Source organism: Plectropomus leopardus, chromosome 3 (genome assembly GCF_026936395.1).
Source record: "Plectropomus leopardus strain MGB_pleo_1.0 chromosome 3, ASM2693639v1, whole genome shotgun sequence".
Classification (NCBI taxonomy): Eukaryota; Metazoa; Chordata; class Actinopteri; order Perciformes; family Serranidae; genus Plectropomus; species Plectropomus leopardus.
In genome coordinates this window covers 12,644,356-12,671,701 of record NC_142178.1, presented here as the reverse complement: position 1 = coordinate 12,671,701, position 27,346 = coordinate 12,644,356, and the positions used below count along the sequence as shown (strand labels likewise).

At 39.7% G+C, this 27,346-nt stretch overlaps 1 protein-coding gene across 3 annotated transcripts in view; it reads right to left on the bottom strand.

Moving 5' to 3' along the window:
* Positions 1-24,964, bottom strand: part of prkcaa (protein kinase C, alpha, a) — a 192,285-nt gene extending 167,321 nt beyond the window's left edge. For 2 of the 3 annotated variants that reach the window (XM_088075654.1, XM_088075653.1), the window contains exons 1-2: positions 24,596-24,964; positions 21,740-21,771 (exon numbers count right to left, since the gene is read on the bottom strand). In XM_088075654.1, coding sequence (XP_087931780.1) covers positions 21,740-21,771; positions 24,596-24,762 — 199 coding nt within the window. In that variant the 5' untranslated portion in view covers positions 24,763-24,964. The remainder of the gene's footprint in view (positions 1-21,739; positions 21,772-24,595) is intronic. The other variant, XM_042484741.2, reaches the window with a different exon arrangement.
* Between the last annotated feature and the right edge of the window lie 2,382 nt (positions 24,965-27,346).

Genomic DNA, 27,346 nt, shown 5'->3' with positions numbered 1-27,346 from the left:
ATCTCGCCTATGTGTCACATATACCACCACCCAGCTTATATGCTACTTTAGATGTGATACATATGAAATCTGAACATGTTGGTTTGCAGAAACATACATTAGCAGCACTCTTCTAGTAACTGACATGGTCAGTAATAGCAGCAGTTTGTATTTCAGCGGTAACACACTGCAGAATGCCGTAACTGACCAATCATAATCTAGTATTCAACAAAGCCAGTCAATAAAGAATAAACAGGATGTGGAAAAAACAGTAAGAGGTATGAATACACAGATATACACAGTGTTAACAGTATTTATCTTGTGTATTGCGACTGAGACTGAATATTCATTATACTGGACTCTTGACTCATCGATTGAGAGATCCGGTTTAATTAAGGCGAAGCTCACATTCATCATACACAAGCGAGGGAGGTGTTTCTGAGAAATGCTTCCAAGATGAACAGCAAAGGATCAATATTTCTGTCATGTTTTCCAAAAAACAAATGTTCCTGTCAGATCTTAGAAATGTTTTGCATGCGCTTCAGTTTGTGCTTTAAAAATCAAGGAAAACGTCAGTTACAAACTATGGAAGCAAAGCTAGAACACATTTCGATATACGCTCGTGACAGAGGCTCTTCATGCTGTGAAACTTCAAGGTAGAGGCTTTACTGTATTAAGTGACGGCAGGTTTATACTCAGTGTGTCCAGGCTTACATGTTTTCTGCTTTGCACAAGCTGTTCCCTCCAATTACAGTCTGAACCATATTGGCAGTTCATCAATGCTGCCAACAATATTTGCATTGATCTCGCACTGGATAAATTTAAAAACACTAATGATGTGCTTTCTCTATTTCTGCCTATGACATTCAGCCTCGTATTTTCCATCTAATGTCAGTTAACACCTCATTCCACATTGTATTGGCCAAATAGCGCTTCTGCAAAACCCATTACTTTGTTTCATGTCATCACACAGATAACCAACAATAAACAGGTGTCATTCTGGTTTACACACCTAATTTTGAACCATCTGGAGCATTTAGACAAAAATTTTAATCGGTTCAGAACCAAAGAAGTAAGTTCCCAGCTGGAGCCATAAAATAGCAGGTTCTCCTTGACCTTGAGTGCAAACAGTGACAACATCATTGGGTGTTTTATTCTCCTACACATTGGACACAGGGAATGAAGAAGGCAACAATAGAGACAAAAAAAAAATGTTTTCTCGTTAATACTTGGTCCTAACTGAACAAAGGTTTGCAGGCAATCAGTGCAATATGCCAGCTTGCTACTACTGTTTACTGCTGTTGTGCAACACCCTCCATTGAGGCATCCTTGATTACAATGGTTTTGATCAAAAGTGGTTTCCAAGAGCCCCGGTCGGAACCGGTTCAGGAACCACAGCTCATTTAGTGGAAAAGGTGTATAAGAGGTTGACTTGGTGTGACAGACCAACCAGGTTTAAGTACGACATCCACCAAACTGTGGGGGCTTAGCAAAGGCTCTGACAAATTATCCATTAAAACAGCTAAAATGAATGTTTTATTATGTCATTCCTGTAAGTTACCAGGAGTGTGCATAGATGATGAAGCATTGTCTGCAGACATGAGTCAAAGTAAATTACTGCATATCGAATAGGGGTCGACAGGTTCCAGGAGTTCCTCCTCTTTTTCCAAATACTGACGACAAAGAGGTTAACAGAGACAATGGTGAGGGGAAATAATGACACTATGTGTTGGCTGGCTTTTCAGTGACAACAAAGAGAGGGACCGAGCATATCAATATTTAGTGTTTAACCCTGCAACCGAGGCAACAGCCCTTTCCCAATATAGGGATACTTGGCTGTGTGCCATTTGATTGATTTGATTACATTCTTGGCATTTTTTCTGTTGAAAACATCTCAGTGGTAGTGAAAGCGATCTTTGTGTAAAAAAAGGAAAATCTCTCCAGTTCGCCACCCTGTGTAATCACCCTAAAGCGAGATTCCAACATCTGTAACTGCGACTCTGCCTGTTCCATTTCCCCTCAGCCTTTTGTTCTTCGCACAAACCCTTCTAGAGCTCTTCCATTAGATAATGCCATTATCACAACAAAACTCAGGGCAATTAAATGCAGATTACGCTGTAATTCAGAGCCTGGTGCATTAGTCTGTGCTCCATCACAGAGCTATCTAATACACCTCTAATGCATTCAGACAGTAATATCCCTCTCTAATCCTTGGTAATGTTCGGTGCTGCACCTCCCCACGGATTAACCAAACCCTCTCAGTTTTTAAAAGCATTCTGATCCGCACCCAAAGTGGCGTGCACCTCTGGAAGGTACACCTTTTATAAAGTTGAATCCATGTCTCTTTCAGAAAAGCTTTTTTTTTGTTGTTGTTCTTTTACAAATGTGCATTATTCCCTCATTAATACCCTGAAAGGCGGTAATTTAGGTCAGTTGACAGTTGAAACAGTTCATTTGTCTTTCTCTGACAGCTATTGGATTTTTTTTTTATGGTTGATAGTAACATTAATGGGTTCTCATCCATAAAAAGACAATGTATCACAATGTATTTTCCTATTGCTACTGTTGCTTTTTCCCTTCGACCTACTTTTAAACATCTGGTAAGGACATGAAGGGGGGGCTCAAACCCACGAGCAAGGGAAGGGGAAACTATAAGTGAGTTTTAGTGGTCAAGGACACAACAAAGATTAAAATCTATGGTCTGAGAGAAGAATACTTCATAAAAGAAGAATGATAAAAAAAAACACACATTGGGCGACAATATATCTTATTGGCTTGCAAGAACATAACCTGTCCTTGCCATGTGTTCATCTGACTTGATGAGTAATTGGACATTCGATATAGTTTATGCCTTCCTTTTAAGACATGAATACTGTATGGAAGCTATTTAGATACAGTGCAGACATAATTAATACAGCTATTTAGATTCAATCACTGAGCGGTAGCCTTTGAGCTGCGGTGCCCTTAATGTTGCCCAGCAAGAGCTGCATTTGCTGCCATTCTAAAAAGCTTATGATGACTCTGTTCCTCCAAGGTGATGCAATATGCAACCTTCAGCAACTCAATATGACTGACTACTTATACAGTAGTCTATCTTGTGCGTGCCGTGGTGGTGCAGCCAGAAAAAATAATATTTCAAGCTGCAGTGTTTAAAAGACAACCCACTGTAATAAGTGATATCATAGCTTTTGTAAGATATAGTCATCATCAGCTGATTTTTGGTAAGGATAATTGACTTTAAAGTGTACCAATCTTTTTGTTGCTGTGTTTTGTATTTCTCTTCTATGCAGCATTTCAAAATATAAAATGACTTTCACATTTCTTTAGGATGTCGTCCCAGATGGGTCCGAAATTAAAATGAAAGCACAAATCTGTTGCCTTTGACTTTTGTTTAACACAGGGGCACTGTTTGGTTTTTCAAATGTTTGCATATAATGAAATAAGAGTGAGCGAGGCATCAGAAAGTACTTTACATGCACATTCGGTGCCATCTGCAGCATAAGAACTTGGATAAAAAACAGTTCACCGTTACGACATCACAAAGTGTCTGGAAGCACACATCACAACTGTAATGATGATGGTTAAGAGCCAGAGAAATTCAATTGTTCATTCAGCCGGAAGCATTAGCCGGAGCTTTGTTATGATCTCCCCGCTCATGTTACCTCTGAGTCACAAAGACGTGCGCATGATCTGTATAAACAGAATGACAGAGAGAAAAACATACAGACAAGGAAAGTCTCCAAGTTGTAAATACAAGGCTTAAACAGTCATTAGCTTTAAGAGAAAACAGAGTTACCATCCTCACCATCAACCACGTCACAGGCCTAACAGCTACTAAAGATGAGGTAAAGGCACCTGGTGTGCATCAGCACTGAAACACAACATGAATGACACATTGCAAGAAACACTCTAAACGGCTGTTGTCAATCAATAAACCAATCAATTAGACTTTATTTCTATAGCACTTACCATACAGGTTATTGCAGTTCAAGTTAGATCTATGATCAGGTCAAACCCCGGCAGCAGTTTTGGGCCAAAGCCCGATTAAAACCCTAAATTTTTAATGTAAAAAATAAATAGAAATAATAGAAATAATGAAAATGCTGATTGCAAATCAACTGTAAGCTTTTTAGGGCGGGGACAAGACATTTGAGATTGGCTGTCCAGTATGCGCATTCTCCTACCGAATGTTCAGCACAGCCCAAAAAACTCTTATATGCTATATAAAACACATAGACTAAAGCCTTTCTCCTCATTAATGAGAAGTGGGAATCGGGATGGTTTTATGGCAGCACAGCCCATACATTATTCATGACATTACAAAGACTATAAGGTTTGCTTAAAAAGGAAACAAACATTAAATTAAAACATTGCAGAACTGAGCAGGCCTGACCCGAATCAGGCCTGAGGGAATTTTTGAAAATAGAGCCTGGCTGTTACCCAGTGGATCCAGTCGGGGTCAATCAGACTGGTCAGAGAATAAAAAGTCAAAGTACTTCACAAATGACTGACAGGCCAGTAATAAGATAGTAGGCAGACAGTGCAGATTATAAAAAAAAAAAAAAACAAATGACAAAAACATTAACAATTTGAGGCAAACTCTGTAAAAAGAAACTATTTGTTTTTATTTTAAAAAGTTAGTGTCCAGGTTGCCTTAACATTTTTAAAGTTGAATGAATTTAAGAAGACAAGTTGAGGAAATTTTGCAATGTTTCAACTTTTCTTCTCAACTAAAAAATTTAATGCAGCCCAGACACTTACTTTTTCAAGCTAAAACAAATTGTTTCTTTTTACAGTGAATGCATGCGAGACAATAAAAAGGATAAAAATTGGGGGGAAAAAACTGAAAAGCTGTGGTAACAGTGAAATAAAACTAAATTAAAAAAACAATATGAAATTGATTAAAAAAAAGAAGAAAAATTATGACGATCTACAAAATAGATTAAAAACTATAATAATAATATCAATATTAAATAGTTAAGTAAAAGCTTGACTACAAACCTAAATATTATAGATTAAAAAGGCAAAACAACAAAAATCAATACGAGCAAAAAATAATTAGATGATGTTATATGAAGGGTTATAGATTTTTTTTCATTATCAAATAAAGTTGCAATGCGATATCACCAGGACACTGCTGCTGGTATATCCTTTCATGAATTCATATTATGTAACAGTAAGTCACCCCTGGGATTCCACTTATCAGAATCCAGTATACTATGTAACAGTGTTCGGGGTTATTCAAGGGCTACAAAGTGTCAGCCTGAGAACTTCAGGCATGTTTGCTGTCAAACCCTCAACGTCAGTGGGCAACACAAATTCTAGGGAGGAGGCAAGAGGAAGAGAGAGAGAGATAAACATGAACAGAGAAACAAATCCTTCCTCTTCAGACAAATATTTAGTCTCTGAGCTAAAATTACAACCTTAATTGGATTTATGTCTATCTATGAGGGGGACTTAAAAGAAATTCAAGTCTTTTAATTCCAGATGGGAAGTGCCATCGGTCTACTGGACCTCTGCATGAATGTAATTTTTGCACAGATTTCCATCTGGTTGCATCCAAGGTATGAGTATACTGAGCATGATACTTATTGGTACTAAGAATTTGTGTCTAATTTCTCCATTAAAAACCAGGCAGGACTGTGTCATCACATTGCTTTTTTTTTCAAATGTCAACACATATGCATTGAGATTTCCTGCAGTGTGTTGTTTTTCGTGTGGATTGCCACCCATGTCTACCTATTAAGTTCTTTAAAAATGTCCATATTTACACAAACTGTTTGACAAGGTTTGGTTTTAATTTGTCCACCTGTATATAATTAATCCCTGTCAGTGTCCTAATAAAGTATATATATAAGTGTGATTAAGTTTATCGGTACATGTCAGTAAAATCATCCCAGAACAAAGGGAAAACGAATAAGATAACGTGGAATATGTGATGGACAAGAAAACCTGAGTATGAAAACAATAACAAATCAGGCCATATGTTGCTCTGTGTATGGATTAAGCTGACAGCCATCGCTAAATACTCTCAGGGAGCAGATGTTGATACACAAACCTAAATTGCACTTTTAATAACTTAAAACCGATCTGTGTCAGTGTGTGTGTGTGTGTGTATGTGTGTGTGTGTGTGTGTGTGTGTGTGTGTTTGTTTGCGTAAACTGGAGCAAACTAATACAGCAGAATGGACAACATACTGTGCATTTCAGACGCACAGGCTTAGCGACTCACATGCAGCTGTAACTACTGGTGATGATAGAGATGATAGAGCCCAATGAAACTTATCATCATCCGGATTATTCAGCACTCTGTAATCCACAAGTGACTTCAGTGCCACTGATGGCAGCGATCTGGCACTTCAGCAGTGGTATAATGCACCAGAAAGAGGGGTTGGTAAATCTACAGGAGGAAAACAAATACATAACGTCTGCAGCCCAGTGATACTCAATTTACAGCCAAATCTGACCCATGATAGGGTGCCGGGGGACCACAATCGATTTTCTGAGAATTCTGTTTGTAATTTGAATGTAAATAAGGTGCCAGGGTGCATTGAAAAGCATCAAAATATATCAAAATAGTGCTTGGGTATATTAAAAAAAAAAAAAATTAGAAAGTGCCATGGAGATCCCGGGGACCCCAGCCCATCAAGTTGAGTATCTCTGTTCTATCCTGTTTAATCAAGAGAAATGAGTGATGCAAAAAAAGAAACTTCAGCAAACAATTAGAGCATCTATTACTGGCGTTACAAATCTGTCTGGGCAACTGATTCAATCTGCAGCTTCCACGGTCAATCCCGTCAGCTCATTATTGCAAACCGGCTTCTTGAGACACCAAAAACATTTCAACAGGTTTCCAAACTGTGTTGAGGGTGAAAAAAAAATGAATATATATCTAAAATCCTTTTGGTTCAAACCCCTTTTCCCTATCATTTTACTGGTTCCTGTTCTGAAAAGACAAGACAGAGAGTAGTCCCAATATCGATTTTCTTTGTGTCTTTTTCACAAGCCTGCCCTTTAAAGCTGATAAAATGCAGGCTATCAATTAAGGGTAAATTCTAACTAACATGTAGCTATAGATCCACGATGATATAAGACCAACAGTGGTCAGTTAATCCTGAGAGTGCCGGGTCCCGAGATGATGACCCGTGTGGATCACTGAAGGTCACCAGCCATAAACACACTAAAACTGAAGGTTTTACTTAGACACAGAGGTCAACATGGGATCAATGTTAAATGGCAAGACAGTCAATCCAGCTTTGGGACATAGCAGCCAGCCCAGAGGCCAACTTGCATGCAGACAGATGTGGGATTTGTGACTTTTCAACGTTAAAGCATCGATTCAGAGCAGAAGGGAAGGATTGTCACCCGCTGCTCACATCCAGCCCAAAAGTTAATCCCAGTAAGTGGGCACACTTCCTACAAGCAAATGACAGAACAACAGGTGGTCCTATTCACACAAAAAGGGTCTGAATGAATGTTTTATTCAAGTAAAAGCTATCCTTAAGCTCCCATTAAGCACCTATGATACTATTCTGCCCCGCAAAACATTATCATCAACCATCTGAGAGTAGATTTAACAACGAAACCATCGTCGTGGCTTTAATCATCTAAATGGATGATTTTAAGGACCATTACGGCAGCTGCTCGGGTCCTTTTAATAGGTCAGACTCACCTAACTACCACAAATTGGTGCATTCTGAAAGGACAGCGTGTATCTGCAGGGATAATGTGTGCTGCTGACAATGGCGTCATAACAGTTCCACTTGTGGTTGTGAGTCGTGTTGTTTCCATGTGCCCTGAGCATGGCTCACCTCCTTTAGATTTAGTTGTGTTGCTACACTTCCTTTATGGGCCTTCCTGCAACACCCAAACAACTTGACAGGAATGCCACATGTGAGGGCAGAGAGAGCAACATACCATGATGATAGCACGGTTTGCAGCCGTAAAGGCAGCTGTCGGGGGGTGCCCGGTGGCTCAGTGGATAGAGCCGGCACACCATGTGCAGAGGCTGTATCCTCGTTATTCCTTGAATTTGTTTGAAGATTTAGGCTTTGGCCCTTACAGACCGAAGTTCCTGAATCTCCTCATCTCTCGAGTCAGACATTTTTGTTGCCGTTGTTGTGTAAATTACCCGTCGTCTTCACTCTAGAGTGTCTGTCTGTTTTATGTTTGGTCCAAATGATTTAGACATTTGTATACTCACAGACAGTTCCTCTTAGTAATGTCTACATAATTTAAGGGTTACGGTGCATGTGTGAAGGAGGGTATGATTGCTAAACATTGTTGCAAAAAATTGAGTCGTGAAAAAAACCAACCAACTTTTTACGGTTTCTGCTTGTTTTATGGTTGTTTATTAGCAAAGACATTACCATGCTGAAACAATAAATGGAAAATAATTTCCTATGATAAATATGATTTTATTCCAGCCATGTATAACTAGCTAGCCTCAATAAATATCAACTAAAACCATTACTTAGGATCCCAACGGCGAATCCCTCACTTGGAGTTGAGACTCACCCCTTTGGCTCACTGTGTTGTATCTGCACATTTGCACGCTCTCAACCTGAGTCCATTATGACCAAGCTGCCAAACGCCTCCTCCTGCAGGGGCCAAAGTTGCCCAAGCAAACACAGAGCAGACACCACAACACGTATCTGCTGGCAGGGCCCTCTCTTTCAGATGACTCTACATGGGTACGCTGTTCATACAGATCTCTTCCACATACATCAATACATGCATGCACACACACCCGCACACACACACAAACGCTCATACATAAAAAGGCCAAACATGCAAGAGTATGGCTTCTTAAGGATTGATTCTCACACTGACGTTCATCCAAAACAAGTTTTATTGCTGCTTCAAATAAACGCTGTAGTCATGTTTATGCTGTAAGAAAACACAGGATGGCACTTTTGAGAATAGCAACAGATTGCTGTTGAATTCTGGCTCAGAAAAAAATGACATCCAACAAAGGCTATTAAATAATACTCCATTTGGGCCACGTCATTCCAACAGCACGTCAGTAAAACATAAAACAGCCGTTTGTGTCAACTCTGATTGCCTGTAAGTCATATAGGTTTTAGTTTTCCCTATTTTTAAAATGTGTGAAATGTACAGCATTGCTGAAGTGGGTAGTCATGCATATTTTGCGTAGTTTTCCCTTGGATTTGTATTGAATGTACACAGCATGAATACAAAAAACACTTGTGCTTGTAGGTAAGAGCTGGCGACATGGAGGGAAACTCTCTAATAGTAATGCTATCAGAATTGCACAACATACATTCAAAAGTCTTATTTCTTAAAAAGCTATTCCATTAATGTTTGTTGCCAACTCGGTGCAGGGGAAACAGTAAAAATTGCACTAGTCACCATAAACTTGTTTTATTTATATACATAATTGTACATAAATACATTTAAGGAGCAATGATTCAGTGGACTCTATAGCACTAAGGACTAGAGACTGCAACCAGCTGAAACTTTTCTCATGCACCCAGCATAAACTCCCAGTTAGGATTCCTTCAGTATTGTTCAGAGGGTTTATATTGGAAGCCGAATTATCCGCAGAGGTCTCTTCCTCTCCAAAACAAACAAACCAGATGATTAACACCAGTAAAAACACTGAATAAAGCAGTTTCACATTACAAATCTGTGTTTTTCAGATGCTGTCTGGCTTATCGCTGAAGAGCTACTGATTACAGGGGCCAATGCAAAAACGGGAAACTGCCAGAGCCAGTATTTGCTTTGTCCATTCTGGGCTACTGTAGCAACATGGTGGTGCAACATGGTGGACTCTGTGAACAAGGATTTGCTCCCCATGTAGATATACATGACTCATTCTTATAGGAATCAATTGCATTTAATGTTATTATTAAAATCACAGATGATCACCCCAATAATTAAATCAGTGGACATTTCCACATAGTTTTAGACACATTTGGAGAGGGCTAAGAGCATTCAGTCAGTCAAATCAGTGTTTGAGCCAAAATGCAAGATCACAAATCCAGGAGCTCAGAGTTGTTTATCAAAATCTGACAACAGTACGAAGCCATGTGAGGCTTTTCTTTAGCTGTGTCTTCCAGCTGACAGATAAGAGACAGAAAAATCTGACCATTCAAATTCCACATGGCATCAGCACGACAGCAGGAACATGGACGTCATCCCACCTGGGACTGCTCAGTCACTTCCCTTCCTGAGCTCAAATCCCCTTATCAAACTGTGAAACAGATTTGGGCTGAATCATGACAGCATGCAATCAGGAACTGAACAGGGCTCTATTATCTCATGACATGCAGGTGTCAGAGGATGTATTTCCCTCCGTGCAGGAGCCGTCCTGTGCCAAGAGACAAGCAGATTTGCATCAACGTGTCGTCCAGATCTCCATGGAAGGCTAGAAGGTAATTTAATACAGGCTCTGAAGCATGGAGGGAGGAGCTGCAGCGAGGGAGCAACAAACATCACAACTCCATTTAAAATATTGACATATTTGACTGAACATCAGCAGTGAGTCGCACAAATTTAAAAAAGCAATATTTATGATGAACGCTCATTTTGTAAGCACTGGGATTTACATATTCCAACACAGTCCCTCCAGGCTGACAAATATCACAAACAAACAGCAGCATTTTTCTGTGCAAACCTTTATACAGTGGTGCCAAACACTGCAGCTATGAGGCGCATTTTGAACACAACAGGACATTTCCCCCAAATGCATGGTGGGAATTCAGGTGATAAATAATGCAGACCGCCATGATGGATTAGACTAATCTTAATGCAGCTGGTCTGAATTGATTGGCGAGAAACAGGAAGAGAGACAAGAGGCTTTCAGGGAAATCCAAGACGCGCATGCAGTTTACTTTGGCAATACTGTTTTTGGTCAGAACCATGCTGTTTTCACTTATTTGCATTTTATTAGCTTTTCTAATATGTTTGGAATCCTATTTCGACACATCCGTTATGTGTATAAAAGCAAACCTAGTTAGGAAATATTTGTTTCAATGTATTATACTTGGCAATGAAGTGGATCACAGGCAGCACAAATTAGCTGTCAACAAGTCCTACACTTTTGTGCAACATGTCTTACATCAGTTTTACCTACAGTCAAACAACACACACTCCTACAAAGTAAAACGCATAACCTACTGGTACAGCAGTAGGCTAATAGAAAGCGTAAGTGGCACTGCCAATTTACAGCAGTGAGCATTCCCAGAACTACAACAACAATAATACAAATACTGCAGGGAGATGACTGATTAAAATCCGCTCAGGCATTTTTTGTAAAGTATATAATTGAACTTCATCTTTTCCAAAACCACAGGGAGAGTGCCACTCAAAAAAGCAAAATAATTGAAGCATTTTATTTAGTTTTACCTCATCATAGCTGAACAAAGATATGGAGGTATGGAGCTAACACTGACATTGTTCAAATTTGCTACATGGGTCAAAAGACATAAGATCGTTAAAGCAGGTTGGCTGTGTTTGTTTGGTCCTAAACAATACTTGATGTCATAGCTTCTCTTTGATTGGAAGAATGGTGTCGCATCCCACCAGAAGTGCGTAACAAATACGTAGAATGAGGGCTGTTTGAGAGGTTTAAAGCAGTTTGACACCTTACTTAAAGACACATAACATACCATGGGCCCTATCTTACATCCGGCAAAGAAAGTGATTGTGCCACTGACCAAAAAACCTGTTCTGAAGTCAGGGTGGCATAGTATTTTCTCGCTTTTAAAGAGGCGCATCATTCAAATAGGAAGATGCACCTACATAGGAGTAGACGCTTATTACATACACGCAGTGACGGATGGGTGGGTTGCAGGTGGCTAAAATTATACATTATTATTTGGACAAATTTAATTGCATCCTCCAAAATGTGAACATAGCAGAGAGCAGAGCAGAGCTGCAGAGCTGCTGTTCAACAGCTGCAGGTGCACCTGGCTTTTATAGGGAATGGAGATGACATTCTGATGATGCTGATTTCATGTTATGCCCAAAACACAACTATGATTAATTAAGGGACTAAATACAGACCCTTTGTCTCTAGCACTGTACTTTGTTCCTTGATTATGCATCATTTAACCAGCAGAAACTGGAGCTGGATATGTCCTAAATGCACTTGCACCATCAACTTTAGACCATGTGTTTTATATCTTTTAAATAGGGCCTCGTATGTTGATTTTCAATGCTAAGCCACTGCTATGGACTATCACTAAAAACACCTTTTTTTCTTGTGCTCAGCACTTCCTCAGACCACCTCAGCATTATATATTAGTTGTAACACAATGCTGCTGCCTGCTGCATGTTTGTCCAACAGTTTACTGCTGAAGATTTAATTAGAGGTGACCAGCAAGTCAAAAATTAGCAGAATCTAGTTGACAAGGAGAAGAACTTTTGTGAGTTTAAGTGTTTTTGTTGCTGTTCATTTTAATTTGACAAGCCAGCTAAGTATATTGTATTTACCATGAATTGATATTACTGTGAGTGAGCATCTCACAGTCCTGTTAATGTTGGCTCGACAGTAATGTTGTTTTGTGCATTTATGGATCAGACAGCAGTCTGGACTGAAGGTAGTACAAAGTAATAGCTGGGACTTGTTTTAACTACTTCTATGGTGAACATGAATCTGTGGTGGTGGTCCTTTTACAGCTGGGAGGCTTTAGGACTGAGAGGTTTTACTGCCGGGGATTTGCTTGAACAGCGTTAGTTATTATGGTCACTGTCAGACAGGCCATATCTCTTCAGGCACCAGGGAGCATTGTACAGGTCATGGTCCCGATTGCCATCCATGATTTAAAGGTGTCAAACACCTTGGAATGACTAATTTCTACAGGGTGCAAGTCTCTCTCAGTGTGCGTAACAGACTTGTTCAACTGTTATATGGAAAAGAGCCACCCCAATATTGGTGCATAGATGCTGTTGATTGATATTTGTGTTTAAAGCCTTATCAAGATAAACATTTGATGCGTATATATTTTTGGTCACGGGCAGCACGTTGTCTTGTGTCTGTATCTGCACTATTGTCACTGTATCAGTTTACTGTGCTGTCATCTTTCTGTTGAAAAAACTGAACTGGATCTGTGTCCTTCTGTTTTCTGTTTATACAAGACAAATAGAGGCCTTACAAATAGCTGCCTGGATAAGGGTAAATGTGTCCATACAGCCTATGTTGGGTGCATATTTCTGTAACTGCAAGACATACTGAGCAACTAGGATATTCAAAATTATTGAAATACAATCATAGCAGAAAAAAATGTATTTGCAATGGATTAGGTTTAGGTCAATATATTGAAATTAAACAGAAAAAAATACAAAATCAGCTAAAATATAAAGTTCCCTTTATGGAACTGTTATCTGACTGATTGATGTATTTTTTAATTGTTTGGAAGAAGAAAATAAAGATGCTGACAAAAATGAAAAAGTGATCAAAATATGGGTGGAACATACATATCTCTGGTCAAGTCACTACCTTGTTAACATCTGCAGAACCTGACTAGCGTGTGTGTCCCTGCAAAGCCCTTATGTAATCACAGAGTGACCATCTAAAGACAGCAAGTGTCCTCCTATAAACAGAACCAGCCCAATGCATAGCAGTGTGTGTCTCTTCAGGGGATCCGGGAGCAACTCTAAATATAGCCTATGTTGAACTCTGCCCCCTTCTCTCTGTCTCATAAACACACACACACACACACACACACACACACACACACACACACACACACACACACACACACACACACACACACACACACACACACACACACACACACACACACACACACACACGTCACGATGCCTCTTCATTCAAAAGATCTCTAAATCTTGCATCTTGACATCCATCTAACTCTGAGCCAAAACAGTTTAAGGGGAATTTGAACATCTTCAACCTTAAAGCACGCAGCCCATGCAATGTTAACTATATGAGAAGAAAATGTATCAAAAACCAAACCATCGACTGCTAATTTCTTCTGTTTTACGAGCATGAGATAAGGGGATTGGATATGTGGGAGTGGAGAAAGAGAGAAAGAAAGTGGCCCTGTAGAGAAGCAACCCCATGGGCCGTCACCCAGAGCAGAGGGCACCATAGAGGGCAGTTTCCTGGCTGTGAGCCCAAGAAATGACAGAGGAAAACAAACATATCAGTAAAAAGACAGACGAAAGAAGAAGAAAAAGACCTGGCAGTATACTTGCTGCATGAACAAAATTCAGCTGGTAGCATCAAAGCTGTTCACAATTAAACTGCTTCTTTGTTCTAAATACACCGTCGCTTTACAGCAGAGAGGAAACAGCAAACAAAGGCACGGCCACTAAGGTGGCAGCAGGGTGCGCTGAGGTTTTCAGAGCTCTAAACTGAGGCTGAGGGCTTGTGAGAATCACAGGACCACAGTCAGCAGGGTTTTTTGTGTCCGTCACGGATAATTTCCTTTTAGAATCATTTCTTGGAGGGTCAAACGATGTGATTAGTGTTAGATTGTTTAGCTTGTTTGATGTTTGCATGACTTTTCCATATTTGCGTAGCTGCAAACGGAAAACTGGAGGAAACAATCCGTGGAACCAACTCATTTTGACACTGGAAATCATTTTTAGCATACCCAGAATCTGAAAGGGCAATTGTTAAATTCAGTCCTGCTGGATTAGTACTTCAAAGTTCCACCACTGTGAGCTTTAAACCCTTGCTACTTTTCTGCTCCCTGCTATTACACCACCAAATTAATGTAACTGAGCTCCATTTGATAGAGGAAACTAAGAGAAGTACTCCTGAAAAATAAGCAGTTCACATATCTGTTTAAGAATGTGCAATGTAGTATCTTGCTGTCTAATGAAAGCACAACTGGAAATAGCTGTTTGGCTACTATACTGCAGAGATATTTTCAAGTAATTTCACTTTAAAAGCATTACTCACTAAGGAACACATCAGCTTGGTTTATTTCAGGCCACTTGAGGTTGAAATTGTAATAAACCTTCACAAAACAATGGAGGTTATTACAGGCTGTGTAACGCCCTGGAGAAATAAAAGCGTGAAGTCATGTATCACCATCTGTGTGGCGCACAAATCTGCTAATCTCATGTCCCAAGTCAAGTCCTAAGTCAGGATAGGCAAGTCCTGCATCAAGTCCCAAGTCAAGTACAGAGTCCCAAACTTTGTGTTTCGAGTCCTAAACATGTTATAAGGCTCTAATCAACAAACACAATGCCATTTTAAAGGTCCCATGTTGTAAAAAGTCAGATTCCCATGTCTTTTTTTAATATAAGGCAAGGTTGCTATGTAAATAGTGTTAAAGTATCAAGGTGCTCATTCCACAGAGCAATGCACACAATCCATATTGGCAAATTGTGTTTTTAAACGAGTCATCAGGGCTTACAGGAAACTGTGATATCACAACTAAACTATATAAATGAAAATAGTGGCAGTTCTATTACATCATTTTCCAGATGTAATGCTGGTACAGAGACGCTGAAAGCACACACGTGCACGACCCAAAACTGCTGTCCAATAAGAGCAAACTGGTTGGTTGTTTTGAGTTCAAGTTGAGTTGAAAGTCTTTTGTTGATTTTGTCATGTCTTGACACAGTACATTATGACTGAAGTCCAAGTCATGTGACTCAAGTCTACACCTCTGATATCTGATGAAGCGAGGCCAAAGGGTAGATTGGTTAATGTATTCACAATCTGCCTTGTTTTTCTGGCCACCATTGATACTGCAACAGTGCTTAAGCTCGAGCATTAGGCTTACATTTCAGGATGTAATGCTCAGATGAAGAAGTCAAAACAGCAGCTGTGAAGCATGCACTCTTTGAGCAAATTGACACGAAAAACTAAAACAACAAAAAAAATAGTAGAATGTGTGTACCAGCCAGTACAGACAGTGACCATGGGCTTTCAACAGGGCCCTTTATGGTATGACACAGTGGCGGATGTGCACAAGGATATTCCAAGTACTGTTCAAACACAGAACAGCACAAGGTCAACAAAGACACTGTGAATGGATGGGATTCGGCAGATGAAAACATTTTTAGTCATTATTTGTCTGTCACTGTCGAAGTGTGATCTAACACATCAATCTAGACCACTAACCATCAAAGGAACAAAGAGGCAGGGCATGTTTATGTAATGAGTTATCATAATTAGAGTTATCATACTGTGTGCCAGGTTTATATTGAACCACAGTTTTGTTTCTGTTGGTTGTTATTTTTCGACTAACAACTGGTCCAAATGCATTTAGCTAGCGGGGTAGAACAGGGGTCAACAATCCATCACCCTGGATCTGTGCATGCCCTCACTTGTGTGGCTGGATATAAAGTAGACCTCTCTCGGGAGGTAACAGCAAAACTCATTAGCTTCTTCTCTTGTGCATCAAACAGAGAAAATTGGACAGCCTTGGGTGCAATTCAGTTATCTATAGCCTGCCAATAAACATTCAATCCACCCAGGAACTCTGAGGTCCCCCTCCAGAAACTGTCGTGTGAGCACAAATCCATTGAGTGCATCGACACTCCAGAAATTATCCGTGTTACAAGCAGTGGGTAGAGCAGAAAATGAGACTTAAACAGTGGAATATGCTTTCTCCCGGAATAACAAGAACACTTTGTGAAGTCCTCCAGTTCTGCTTGTATTACGTATTATTCTCACTTTTAGTTACCTCTCTGGTGTTTAATGAAGTGTGTCCTCTGAGAGGAATTTACCTCAGACACTTTTAAATTATAGTCAGTACAAAGCAGCAGTTTTGCATTAGTCTTTTTACCAAAAAGGCAGAAAGTACGTTTTTGTGAGCCAAAGTTTTCAAGATTTCCTGCTTCATATCTGTGATAAGAGTCGAGAGACTGCGGTTTTGATGAACTAAAAATCTTGTTATCTATGCAATCCTGCCAGAGAGGTCCGTTTGTAGCAGAAACCCTGGATTTGCTAAACAATCTGGAGCAAGGAATGAATATGACACTCTTTTTCAATAAGTGTCTGTCCACACAGGTGTCTCTGAAGAAGGCACTTGACCCCCAAACACTTAAGGAGGTCCAACAGAAAACTGTGGCTCTCTATGAATATGTTTATCTGAATTAATGTGAGACAGGTCACAGAACAAGGTTACACTGTCTGCTTAACCCTCCATAAATCAGAACTTCAAGACATGATAACCAAATGAGAAACTCTAACCCTCAACCCAGGCTCAAAGGTTTCAAATGAACAGTAAATCTGCTGAGTGACATGGTTGGAAACGGCCTGGCTGCATTATAATGTGAACTACTCTAATTTGAGATACCTTGCTGCACACCGGCAGCAGGCCAAAGCCTTGAAATAAGACTCTATAGGAAAATCAGCCAGGTGAAGACAGATTGTTCACTGTTCAGATAACATCAAGAATGCTGGTTGAAGATAGGCTTGTTTGTTTCCACAATATCAACTCAACAGAAAATTAACTTTGCTCTCACATTTCATTACAAGTGTCATGCTGAGAGTGGTTTGATATTTTTTTTTCCACCAGCGCCTACATAAGGTCATGTTCAATACAATAAACTCTGGTGATTTTAATGTGTTGCACAACAAACAATGCTTACATCTTCCAGTATATACTCACATCAGACCTCCTGTACACCCTACATTAAAAGGTGTTTTGGGTGATCAGATTGCAATCAAATAGTCCTTAATCACAAGGTAACTAAAACATATTGAGCATGAATTGTGATCCAATCAACAAAACCACCTCAGGGACAGTCATCAGGGACGCTTTGAGAAAACAACTAACACAAGTGTAAATGTCTTTTTCCAGATCAGTGGGGCAGCAGCAATGAGCCAGTTAGCAAGCTAAGCTACTAACAAGAAAGCTTTTGAATATTTTATATATTTATTGATGGAGTCAAGACAAGACCATGTTTCTGCTTTCCTTTGGTCCACATAAAGTATACAAGCAAAAAATAACAATTCATGTCGCAACTGAGCCATTTCTCAAGTAATGGCTAAGCAAAGGGTGGAGTACGGCTACAACCAATCGATTGTTTGAGCTGGACAGAGCGACTGGATCCAAAGGTGGACACTGGAGGCTCAAATTAATACCAGGTGTAAATATAATCAGGTTAAATCTTATCTAGATACAATCTGAATATGAGATGCATTTTAATTCACAGAATACAGTATTAAAACCACATCCAGCACTGTCACATACAGTATCATTCCTAGGGCCGCATCTTACAATTATTTTCATTGTTGATTAATCTGACAATGGCTTTCTGGATAAACTGTAGGGCTGAGTTTCGTTTAAAAAATTACAACAACAGTACCAGTACCCTTTAAGTGTTACCAATAAAGTACTTTATTCGATACCCATGATGTGAATGAAATGGTGTGAAGCAGAGAATATTTTTGGTAGCATCTTGGCTCGCTGATCTGTAAACCCTGTCAAATACACTGCACTCAACAGGATCACACTGCGGACTGGAATGTGTTGTAGCTGGTGCTGCAGAAGTGTGAGCTCCACACTGAGCTCCACATCTGCTAGGGACAGATGTAAGAGTCCAAAGTGACAGGGCTAACTGTTACCATCATATGGCCAAAGTTACCTTTAGACAGAGCCAAGCCATTTCAGTGTCAGTGTGAGTTTGTTGAGACTGTTTAACGGCTCTGTGTTAGCTGCTGCAGCTGTGTAAGTTTGTGCTAACCAGGGAGACTTTAAATCATCAGGGCAGCAACAGACAGTTTGCTGTTCCGGTGGGGAGACAGTCCAGAGATGTCTCTATACTATTTGGTACTTGTTACTTTGGTTGATACCTTAAAGGTATCAAGCACCAATTATTAATAATTATTTGGTCTATAAAATGTCAAAAACTGCCAATCACCACTTTCCAAGGCCCTAGCTGACATATTCAAATTGCTTGTTTTTGTTTGAAACCAAAGATATTACATTAACACTCATACTTCATAGTCTTCACTTACAGAAGGCTATGAAAACCAGAATAAAAATTCACATCAGTGAAGCTAAAACCAATGAAATATGGACATTTTTAATTAAAATGTCTTAAGTGATTTACCGATAATCAAAAGGGTCAAGACAACTTAAGATCTGACATCCTGTCTGGCAAAATGGTTATGTGCTTATTATATTTTCATACATCTAACCTCAAAAATAAGCACAAAAACTTAAACACTAAATTAGCTATGATATAAGACACATATATGAGCCACAGTTTGGATTTAGAAAATCTCTCGACACTATAAACTACACGTGATGTGACACTGTGCAGCCCACCCTATTCTTAGAGAAGGACATTTGCAGGGCTGGAAATTAAATGTCACTCTTGTTATAGAAATGCCACTCTCCGGTTTATCACTTTATCATTTTCAAGTAGTGACTGAGAGGCTTTGCCGTCTCTGCTGGAGGACTCAACCCTCATTTTCTAGAAGCTTAAGTTTAATAATTAATGACTAAACAGATATTATAAAGTGGGGACCTTTCTCTCTTTGAATAGCTGCAGTGTAACGACCTTCATCTTGATATGGCACACATTATTTATTTAACTGGTCCAGGCATGGATTTATGGTGGAAGAAGAAGAAAGGAGTGGTCAGTTTTTGAGAGGTGCAGTAAAGCCTCTGCTGCCTGAGGAAAAATCTTCAGAGCACCACTTGTGAGCCCACTCTCACAACGCACTGCTGTCTCCCTGACGTCCTTATAATCATTCAATTTATCATCTTCTGTATAAAAGGCTGTGACTGTAACAATGAGGCAGGATGGAAAAGACAACTTCCTGTGAAAGCAGAGGAGGGGTTGGCGGACACGCTGACGATAATGTCAGGTTATGCAAAAACATGTTTGGCTGTCAACACTCAGACACTTCAACTGACTCATTACAGAGCCTGGTTTCACCCAAGTAGGAGTATATAAGAGCAGACTGCATCTCACCTCAACGAGAGGAGATCACACAGGAGAGTGGGCGTTGGAATTTTAGCAGTCACGGGCTAATAGGCATGTTTCTTTATGTGAACATTTCCTCGACACATGCTCTTACACACTACACTATAAACCATCCATTAGTATGATGAGTAACGATTCAGAAAAGCCCTCTGTATGTCTCACTCTCTCCGACACTCTCAAGGGAAGAGCTTCTGAATCACTGAGATCAAAAACCTCGCATGGAAAAGTGATTATCTTTACGTCTCCAACAAAGAGAGACTGTCATCTGCTCTACTCAATAAGAAGAGATCAGTCGAGAACGTTTCTACTCAAGTCATTCACTGGATGTTTGAATTTTTACTGCTGGAAAATATTTGACACTTTGCCACAGATGACATCTGATAATGACTTGTAATACAACAACGTTATAACACCAGAAATGAGACTTTGTAAAAAATGCAACAACAATGCCTGTGATCAAATATCAAAGTGTGTGGGAGTATTTTAGTTAAGTGTGTCCACAATGAAAATGAGAAACTTGATTTTTTGGGGGTCCTAGCACATTATGGGAAAAGCCTTTTGTGCACATTTAAATAACAATGTATTTTCTGATAAATTTTTATCTTTGACCCTGTTTACACTTGGATTGATGTGATTCGATGGTCCACGCAACTTCTGCTGAAAGGTCAAAGGGCCCCACGCTTTGTTATTAGTAATTAAATAAAAGAAAAATTAAAAAATATATATGTGACATCCAGATCCAGCAACACTGAAAACTGACTTTCGAATATTGTTTTTAGCGCTTAAATGAACATGAGCGATTCTAAGTGAAACATCACTTTAACATCATCTGTGCTGTTACCTGAGCACTCGCCTTCAGAGTCAGACTTTGGCAAGCCCGAACGTTTCCACATTAGATGAGGAATTCTGAGAGTCGATGCATGCTGAAGCTCAAAATGGCGGGCTGATATGAAATCCAGCTTTCGGTGAACAAAATGTGTTGGTATTTGTCCGTTTTGTACCTCTTCTCTAATCCTCTCTGTCCTCTTGTCTTGCACTTTCTGTCCCTTTCCTTTTCTCAAAAATAGTCTCAACTGTCATTCTTTTGTTTTCAGCTCACAGTTCATATCAAACGCACTTCCATCAGTCTCTTTGTACCAAACTATTCTCTACCCACAGGCCTGTAGCATCACTTATTAGGAAGCACTTAACTGATAGTAAACAGTTAAATAGCACATTAAATTCTTATTATCACTGTGATAATTAACATTTTAAATCCAATTCAACAACAAGCTCAAAAGGACTAGAATCAAACAGCAAAAACCCCTCCAGTTCTATGCTGTTTACTCTGCTCTAAAATAATGAAAAGCAATGTATTTCTAGGCTCATCTCCTTCGGGCCAAATTATTTAGACAAATTATGACCATAATAACACTACTCTGGCTGTGGGTAAACAAATAATGTCATGCTTGCAAAATAGCAAACAAATCAAGCACGGGAACAGTGCATGAAAACAACACCAACAGTATTTCTCATCATATTCGTCATAAGATAGCAGTTAGCAGAAATAACAGGAGACACATCAGTTATTTACACACGCCATCAAACATATTCTTTTCTTGTGCACAAATACAATGGAGCTAATGCTTCAAAGGGAGCATCAAACAAAGGAGAAAAATGGGTCGACCCTAAATGTGATGGTCCAGGTGGCCGACGTTACAACAGTCAAGTGCGCAGCAGCAAAAAAAAAAGTGTGTGCAGAACTGTGAGAAAAGCAGACATCTCTAAAGCCAGTGCTTATCGTACTGTACACATCACACACAGACAGGCGCACGGGGGTCTCATTATATCTGAATGAGTCAGATGTCAGTCAATTTAGTTTTTACCTTGGCACTGGAATCCTTGTTTTCCAAACCCCCTGTGAAAACAAACAAGGCAGAATTAAATTGCTGTTTACTCTCGTTGTCATTCACAGATATACACAGTGAATTCAGTCATTCATACCAGGGACAGGCTGTTGCATAATGTCCTTCAGTTTTGAACAAGAGCATTACAGGGCTAAAAAAAAACAAAAACGTTCATATTTTGCTGGAAGCACAATGAAATCTTTCCAAAACAAAAAATATAAAAACTCCTGTGTTTTTCTGTGATTTGTGAAAGGCCACTTAGTTCAAATGAAAAAACATTTAGCAGTAATATTTTAGACGTCAGTGTGCTTCTAAATTTGTGTGCACAGTTTAGGGAGGGCCTTTTCTTGTTTCTACATTGGCAACAACGCCAACATGAAAAATGCAGGGTCCATAAAGATATATTTTTCTGAGCATGCCACTGAGGAACTTGACCGGCCTGTGCGGAGCCCGTCCATCACCTCTGGGATGAACAGAAGCATCACCTGTGAGCCATGCCTTATCGGACTACATCTTTTTAAGCCTCACTAATGCTCTTGTGGCTGAATGGGAACAATCGCCTGCAGCCTGGGTCCAAAATCTTACAGAAAGCCTCTCCAGAGGAGTGAAGGCTTTAATATTACAAGATTATCAAACGTGTTTTTGGAATGAGGTGTTAAACAATCACATATGGGGGGTGTAATGTTTGGGTGTCTGAAAGGGTTATTGGGAAACTACATATTGCAGTAGATCAAATGCCATTTAACCAAGCTGTTCAACGCAGGTCTGATATTAACCATCTGGGGTTGGGATGAAATTGAAGTTTTCTTCATTGTGGCAGTGAAAGATTTCTCAAGTTGATTCCCAAATCAAAAAGACTTAAACATTATGGCCATTCCTACATAATTCTCCGAGCAGGTGTTTTGTATGTGTAAGTAGCTGCAGGCATCTGAGGCATCCTTTCTGAAAAAATGAAACTTAAAGGGGAACTACTCCAATTTTCAAAACGAATACATATTTTTCCTTTAGTCTAAGACAGTACAAAAATATTAGTGAATATAAACAACTCTCTCCAAAATCCCCAACTAGGGTGCTAAAACTCAAATTTGTGATGTCATAGGGTATAAAGTCTGGAGATGCTCCACAGACAATTAATGGTGAAAAATGTTATAGATGACACCGAGAGCACCCAGAGGGATTTTCTGAGTATATGGAAACATGTTTTGCGCTGAGGGCACAATTCAGCTAGCATTCCTTGTCTATGGATCAGCTTCAGCCTTCATGAAATCAAAAGTTTGAGAATTACTCCTCTGGTTTCTTGCTATGAGAGCGAGTATCTCGTGTTTGCAAATAGCGATTGAAGTTTAGGCCATGGAAATAACGTGTTGGATTTCTGGATTTAGGTGGTGCTTCCCTTTAACTAACACTAGCAAATGCATGCTAACAACTAACAAAAACTAAACTAAATGAAACAAAAACTGAAAACAAATTAAAAAATTAAAAATCAAAACTACTTTAAGGTGTCCACGTACTTTTGCCTATAAACTGTGTGCTCTACTGCTGTCAAATGATTGATTTGATTGTAATCACACCAACAGCACAGATGGGCTCAACAACTGAAACCGAAACTAAAGCAGTGAGATTAAGAAAACTCAACGAAAGACGATCTGATAGCAAACTGATTAAACATGAAAACTTGAAAAATTATAAAGCAAAGCAACAAGTTGTTGCCTTAAAGTTTCATGTTGAGGTTGCTTTTCCTGCTAAGGAGTGGTGTTTAAAAGAGCATGGGTCACGCCGTAAAACCGTAAAGGTTATAAGTCAACCACAATAAAGGGCTCGAAATCACACCCCTACCTGCAGCGGCAGAGGACTGTAAACAAGGGTGCAACTCAAACAGGCTACCTGCAAGTTTACTCCTCTCACACTTAAGATATCACGAAATTTATATCTTGCACAGAAAACAGAAAACTGCCCAAATGCATTATGTCACTGATTGAACAGCCTGCTACTTAAAGCCAACACTGTGTGCCTCCTTTAAGTGTTTCAACATGTGTATGTGTTCAGCCATTTCTCTGCAGTGAGGGTGATGTGCTTTTCCATATGAGCTCTGCAAATTTTTTTCTTACAATCTAGCCAGTGATCAGCAGCTATGCAAAGGTTTTTTTAGCAATAAATACTTGAGTTGTTCTCCACAGCAAAAAACAGGAGATGGAAAGCCTTAACAGCCCGACTTTGTGCCAGCAAAGAGGGAACCTATTAGTCATCCAAAGGCTTTAACCGGGTCCACTCTCAACAGCTGCACAGCAGTAAAGTGTAAGTCAAGGAAAATACCTATAAAGGTGTACTTTAACTGTCGTCATTTACTTGCCTGTCAAGAATTATACAATGCATATCTCGGAAAAATATAATAATTTGTGTTTATGCAACTTTAAGGTTGCACTCAAGATGGGGTTCTGGGATTCATTTGGACTAATTTATCCCCAAAAATGTCATATGGCTGCTTTAATTCCCCTGTTTCTCACTAGTTTTACATAAATCCAGTAGCAGTAAGCGTACGTTTCCTACAAACAGTTTTAGTGTTACACTAATAACATCAGCATAACTCCTCCTTTGTTGTGCTTGGACAAAAACAAGGAATCCCTGGACTAAAATGTGGAGAACACTGAGGACTTTTAGACACCCATGTTCTGTCACTTTGCCCATTAGAAAGTCTTTTCGAGGTGTAGGTTGGAGATTGAGAAGGGACAGTTAGCATGAAGTTGTGTTACATCATGGAGCGGAGTACTCGGCTGAAGTTACCAGTATGCAACAGGCAGCAGTCAGGGGGGTGGAGGTGGGAGACGGAAGGCTTACCAGATGAAGTCGGTGCAGTGGCTGCAGAAAGTCGGCTGCTTGAAGAACCGGGCTATGAATTTGTGGTTCTTGACCTCGTGGACGTTTTTTTGCCTCAGAGCACCTTTGCGAGCAAACCTGTTCGCCACGTCCGCGGTGGACGACTCGTTTGAACTTACATCAGCCATGTCCCCCCGACTAACAAATCAATGCTACAGCTTTGAGTTGCTGTGTAGGAGTGTTTTCAGTCCGTTTGGAGGCGCAGCCGTCAGTGTGGAGCCAGCAGAGAGCGGAGCGGCGGTCTTCACCGGAGACACTGTACTTACACTGTGAGGACTTTCCCTGCCTGTCGATACCACTGCGCTGCTCCACTGACAGCTCCGCGCGGCCGAGACACACACTGTAGGGAAACCATACATCCGGTCCTGACCTTCAAAATAAAAGATTTTTTCCACTCAATTGTGGGAGCGGCTCTAACTACAATTCTACAATTTCATTTAGCAGACGCTTTTATCCAAAGCGACGTACAACACAAGCAAGAATTTAGACTTAAGGAAAAAACCCTTAGTAAGTGCAAAAAGGTGTGATTGGTCACAGGCAGGGGCGTCGCCAGGAATTCTGGGCCCCATGAAAACATATCTCATTGGGCCCCATCACTACGGCCCAAGCCAACCCTGTACAATTGTTATAACCACACCTGCATTACCCGATGACCCATTAAAAGCAATAAACAACTATAACTTTGTTTTACACTCCTGAAAAATGTGAGAGGGGCCTCTGAGAGAGACTCCACATTTTTTCTAGAAAGGAATTCTGAATGTTTGTTCATTAACTCAGACGATTTTAGTTAACTTATTGCAGTCACTACTTAAAGAGAAAAAAATGAAAATAAAAAAATAATTTTTATTTCAGGCCCAATAAGGGCCCCCTCCCCACTTGGGCCCTGGGTAGTCAGTCCCACTTTTCCCCCCACTATGACGCCCCTGGTCACAGGTATTGCCGTCTAGTGGCAGAACTGCATATTCAAAATTGTGCTACAGAATCACATCATTTTAAGCTCTTTTGACATGTTTGTTTTTACTTTGTTTCTTCTTTTTTAAATTAATTTTCACATAATCTTCTTATACTAACTACTACTTATACTATACTATCTTGTACTTTTTTGCTAATATTGGGTGATTTGGCCAGTGGCCAGATAGGGCCACTAAAAGACTTGAGATGGCATACCAAAACTGAAAGCCATAACTGAATTTTAGAATTTCAGTTAAGCTAGTAAAATTGAAAAGAGAATTAAACAAGAGATCTGGACATTTGAATTCACTTTTACTGAAAGATCAAACATTTGTGTTTGTCTTGTATGTTTGTCTTTTTTTTATTACCTCTTCGACACCAGAAGCAGCTGGCCCCCAGGTATATTCACATTATATAATCTGGCCCCCATTCAGAAAGGTTTTGACCCCCCCCCCAATTACAAAGAGCACACCTAGTTAGAAGTGGCACAGTGTAATGCAACAGCCCTACAAAAATGCATACTTACACAGAGGATATAATGCTCATTTTTTGCTTAAATTAAAGACTGTGTTTGAGTGTCCACCCTCACTTGTATCAATACAGCTAGACAAAATATTCACCTCTCAGTATCATAATTAAACGGCACCACTAACTACAGGTCATAAAGTTAAAACAGCACCTCTCTGAGTTTGTTTCAACAAAAATGAATTACATAACCGTTTCGAAGGTAGAATTTATTGCAGGGCTGTTGGGCTGCATTAGCTGCAGCTACCTAATAAACTAGAAATTGAGTGTGTAAAATTCTCAAAGTGCCATCAAAACAGACCCTGGTGTCTTCAGTGTCACCTTGTATCTGTGCAGCCTTTAATCTCAGTCACAGTCACAAAGGGCTCCATGACGCCCCTGTTGTTGAACAGTACATGAAAGCGACAGTCTCCAGTCTTTTGAACCATAAAAAAGAACCCACGAAACCTTTCTACATGTTAATTCAACCTGATTGAGGATTTGAAGTGGTATAACCTCCAGGTAATAAACAACTGCCGGGCTATTTCTGCTAAAGTCTGAAGTGAATGTTACACTTTGAAACCTGGACTGACATACATTTTCTTCTGTTGTGTTCAGACGCCTGTGAAGAGTATTTTAACCTTTGAATCCAGAGCAAATTGTTTTGATTTCTTTTACAAAAAGCAATCAGTAACTTGGCACAAAATTACCTGCAAATAGCAAAAGAAAGTATTAAAAGATGGCGAGAAAATTACTTGAGAAGAGCTTTTAAAAAAAAAAAAAAAAATCAAATTTTGCAAATTGAGTATGAGAAAATCATCTAAAAAAATTAGGGGGAAATGTCCAGAAAGTGATTTTCATAATTATTATTATTCTGTATTTACAATTAGGTTACAGAAAAATGTGTAAATATATTATTCATTATTTTGTTTTATTTCTACGACACACTTCCTGCTCTTGCTCTCGGTATGTTTGTGTAACTTTACGCTGCTCCGCGCCGCTTCCTCCTTTTCAATCCGGCTGATGTCACGCAACAGCCCGCCGTGCTAGGGAGGAGGCTCGTGGTGTCCCTTCAGGAATTTTGGATTGGGAGCGTCATCGCGTGGAGTCATGGAGCATTACACATTTTAGAGTTTATTAATAAACACGTGGGCAGTTCCGCGCAGGTGCATATAGATCCATTAATGCTGTGTTTGAGTCATTAACTTTTTTTGTTCGTCTGTTTCAGAATACTGAGTATCATGCAGCTGTAAATAA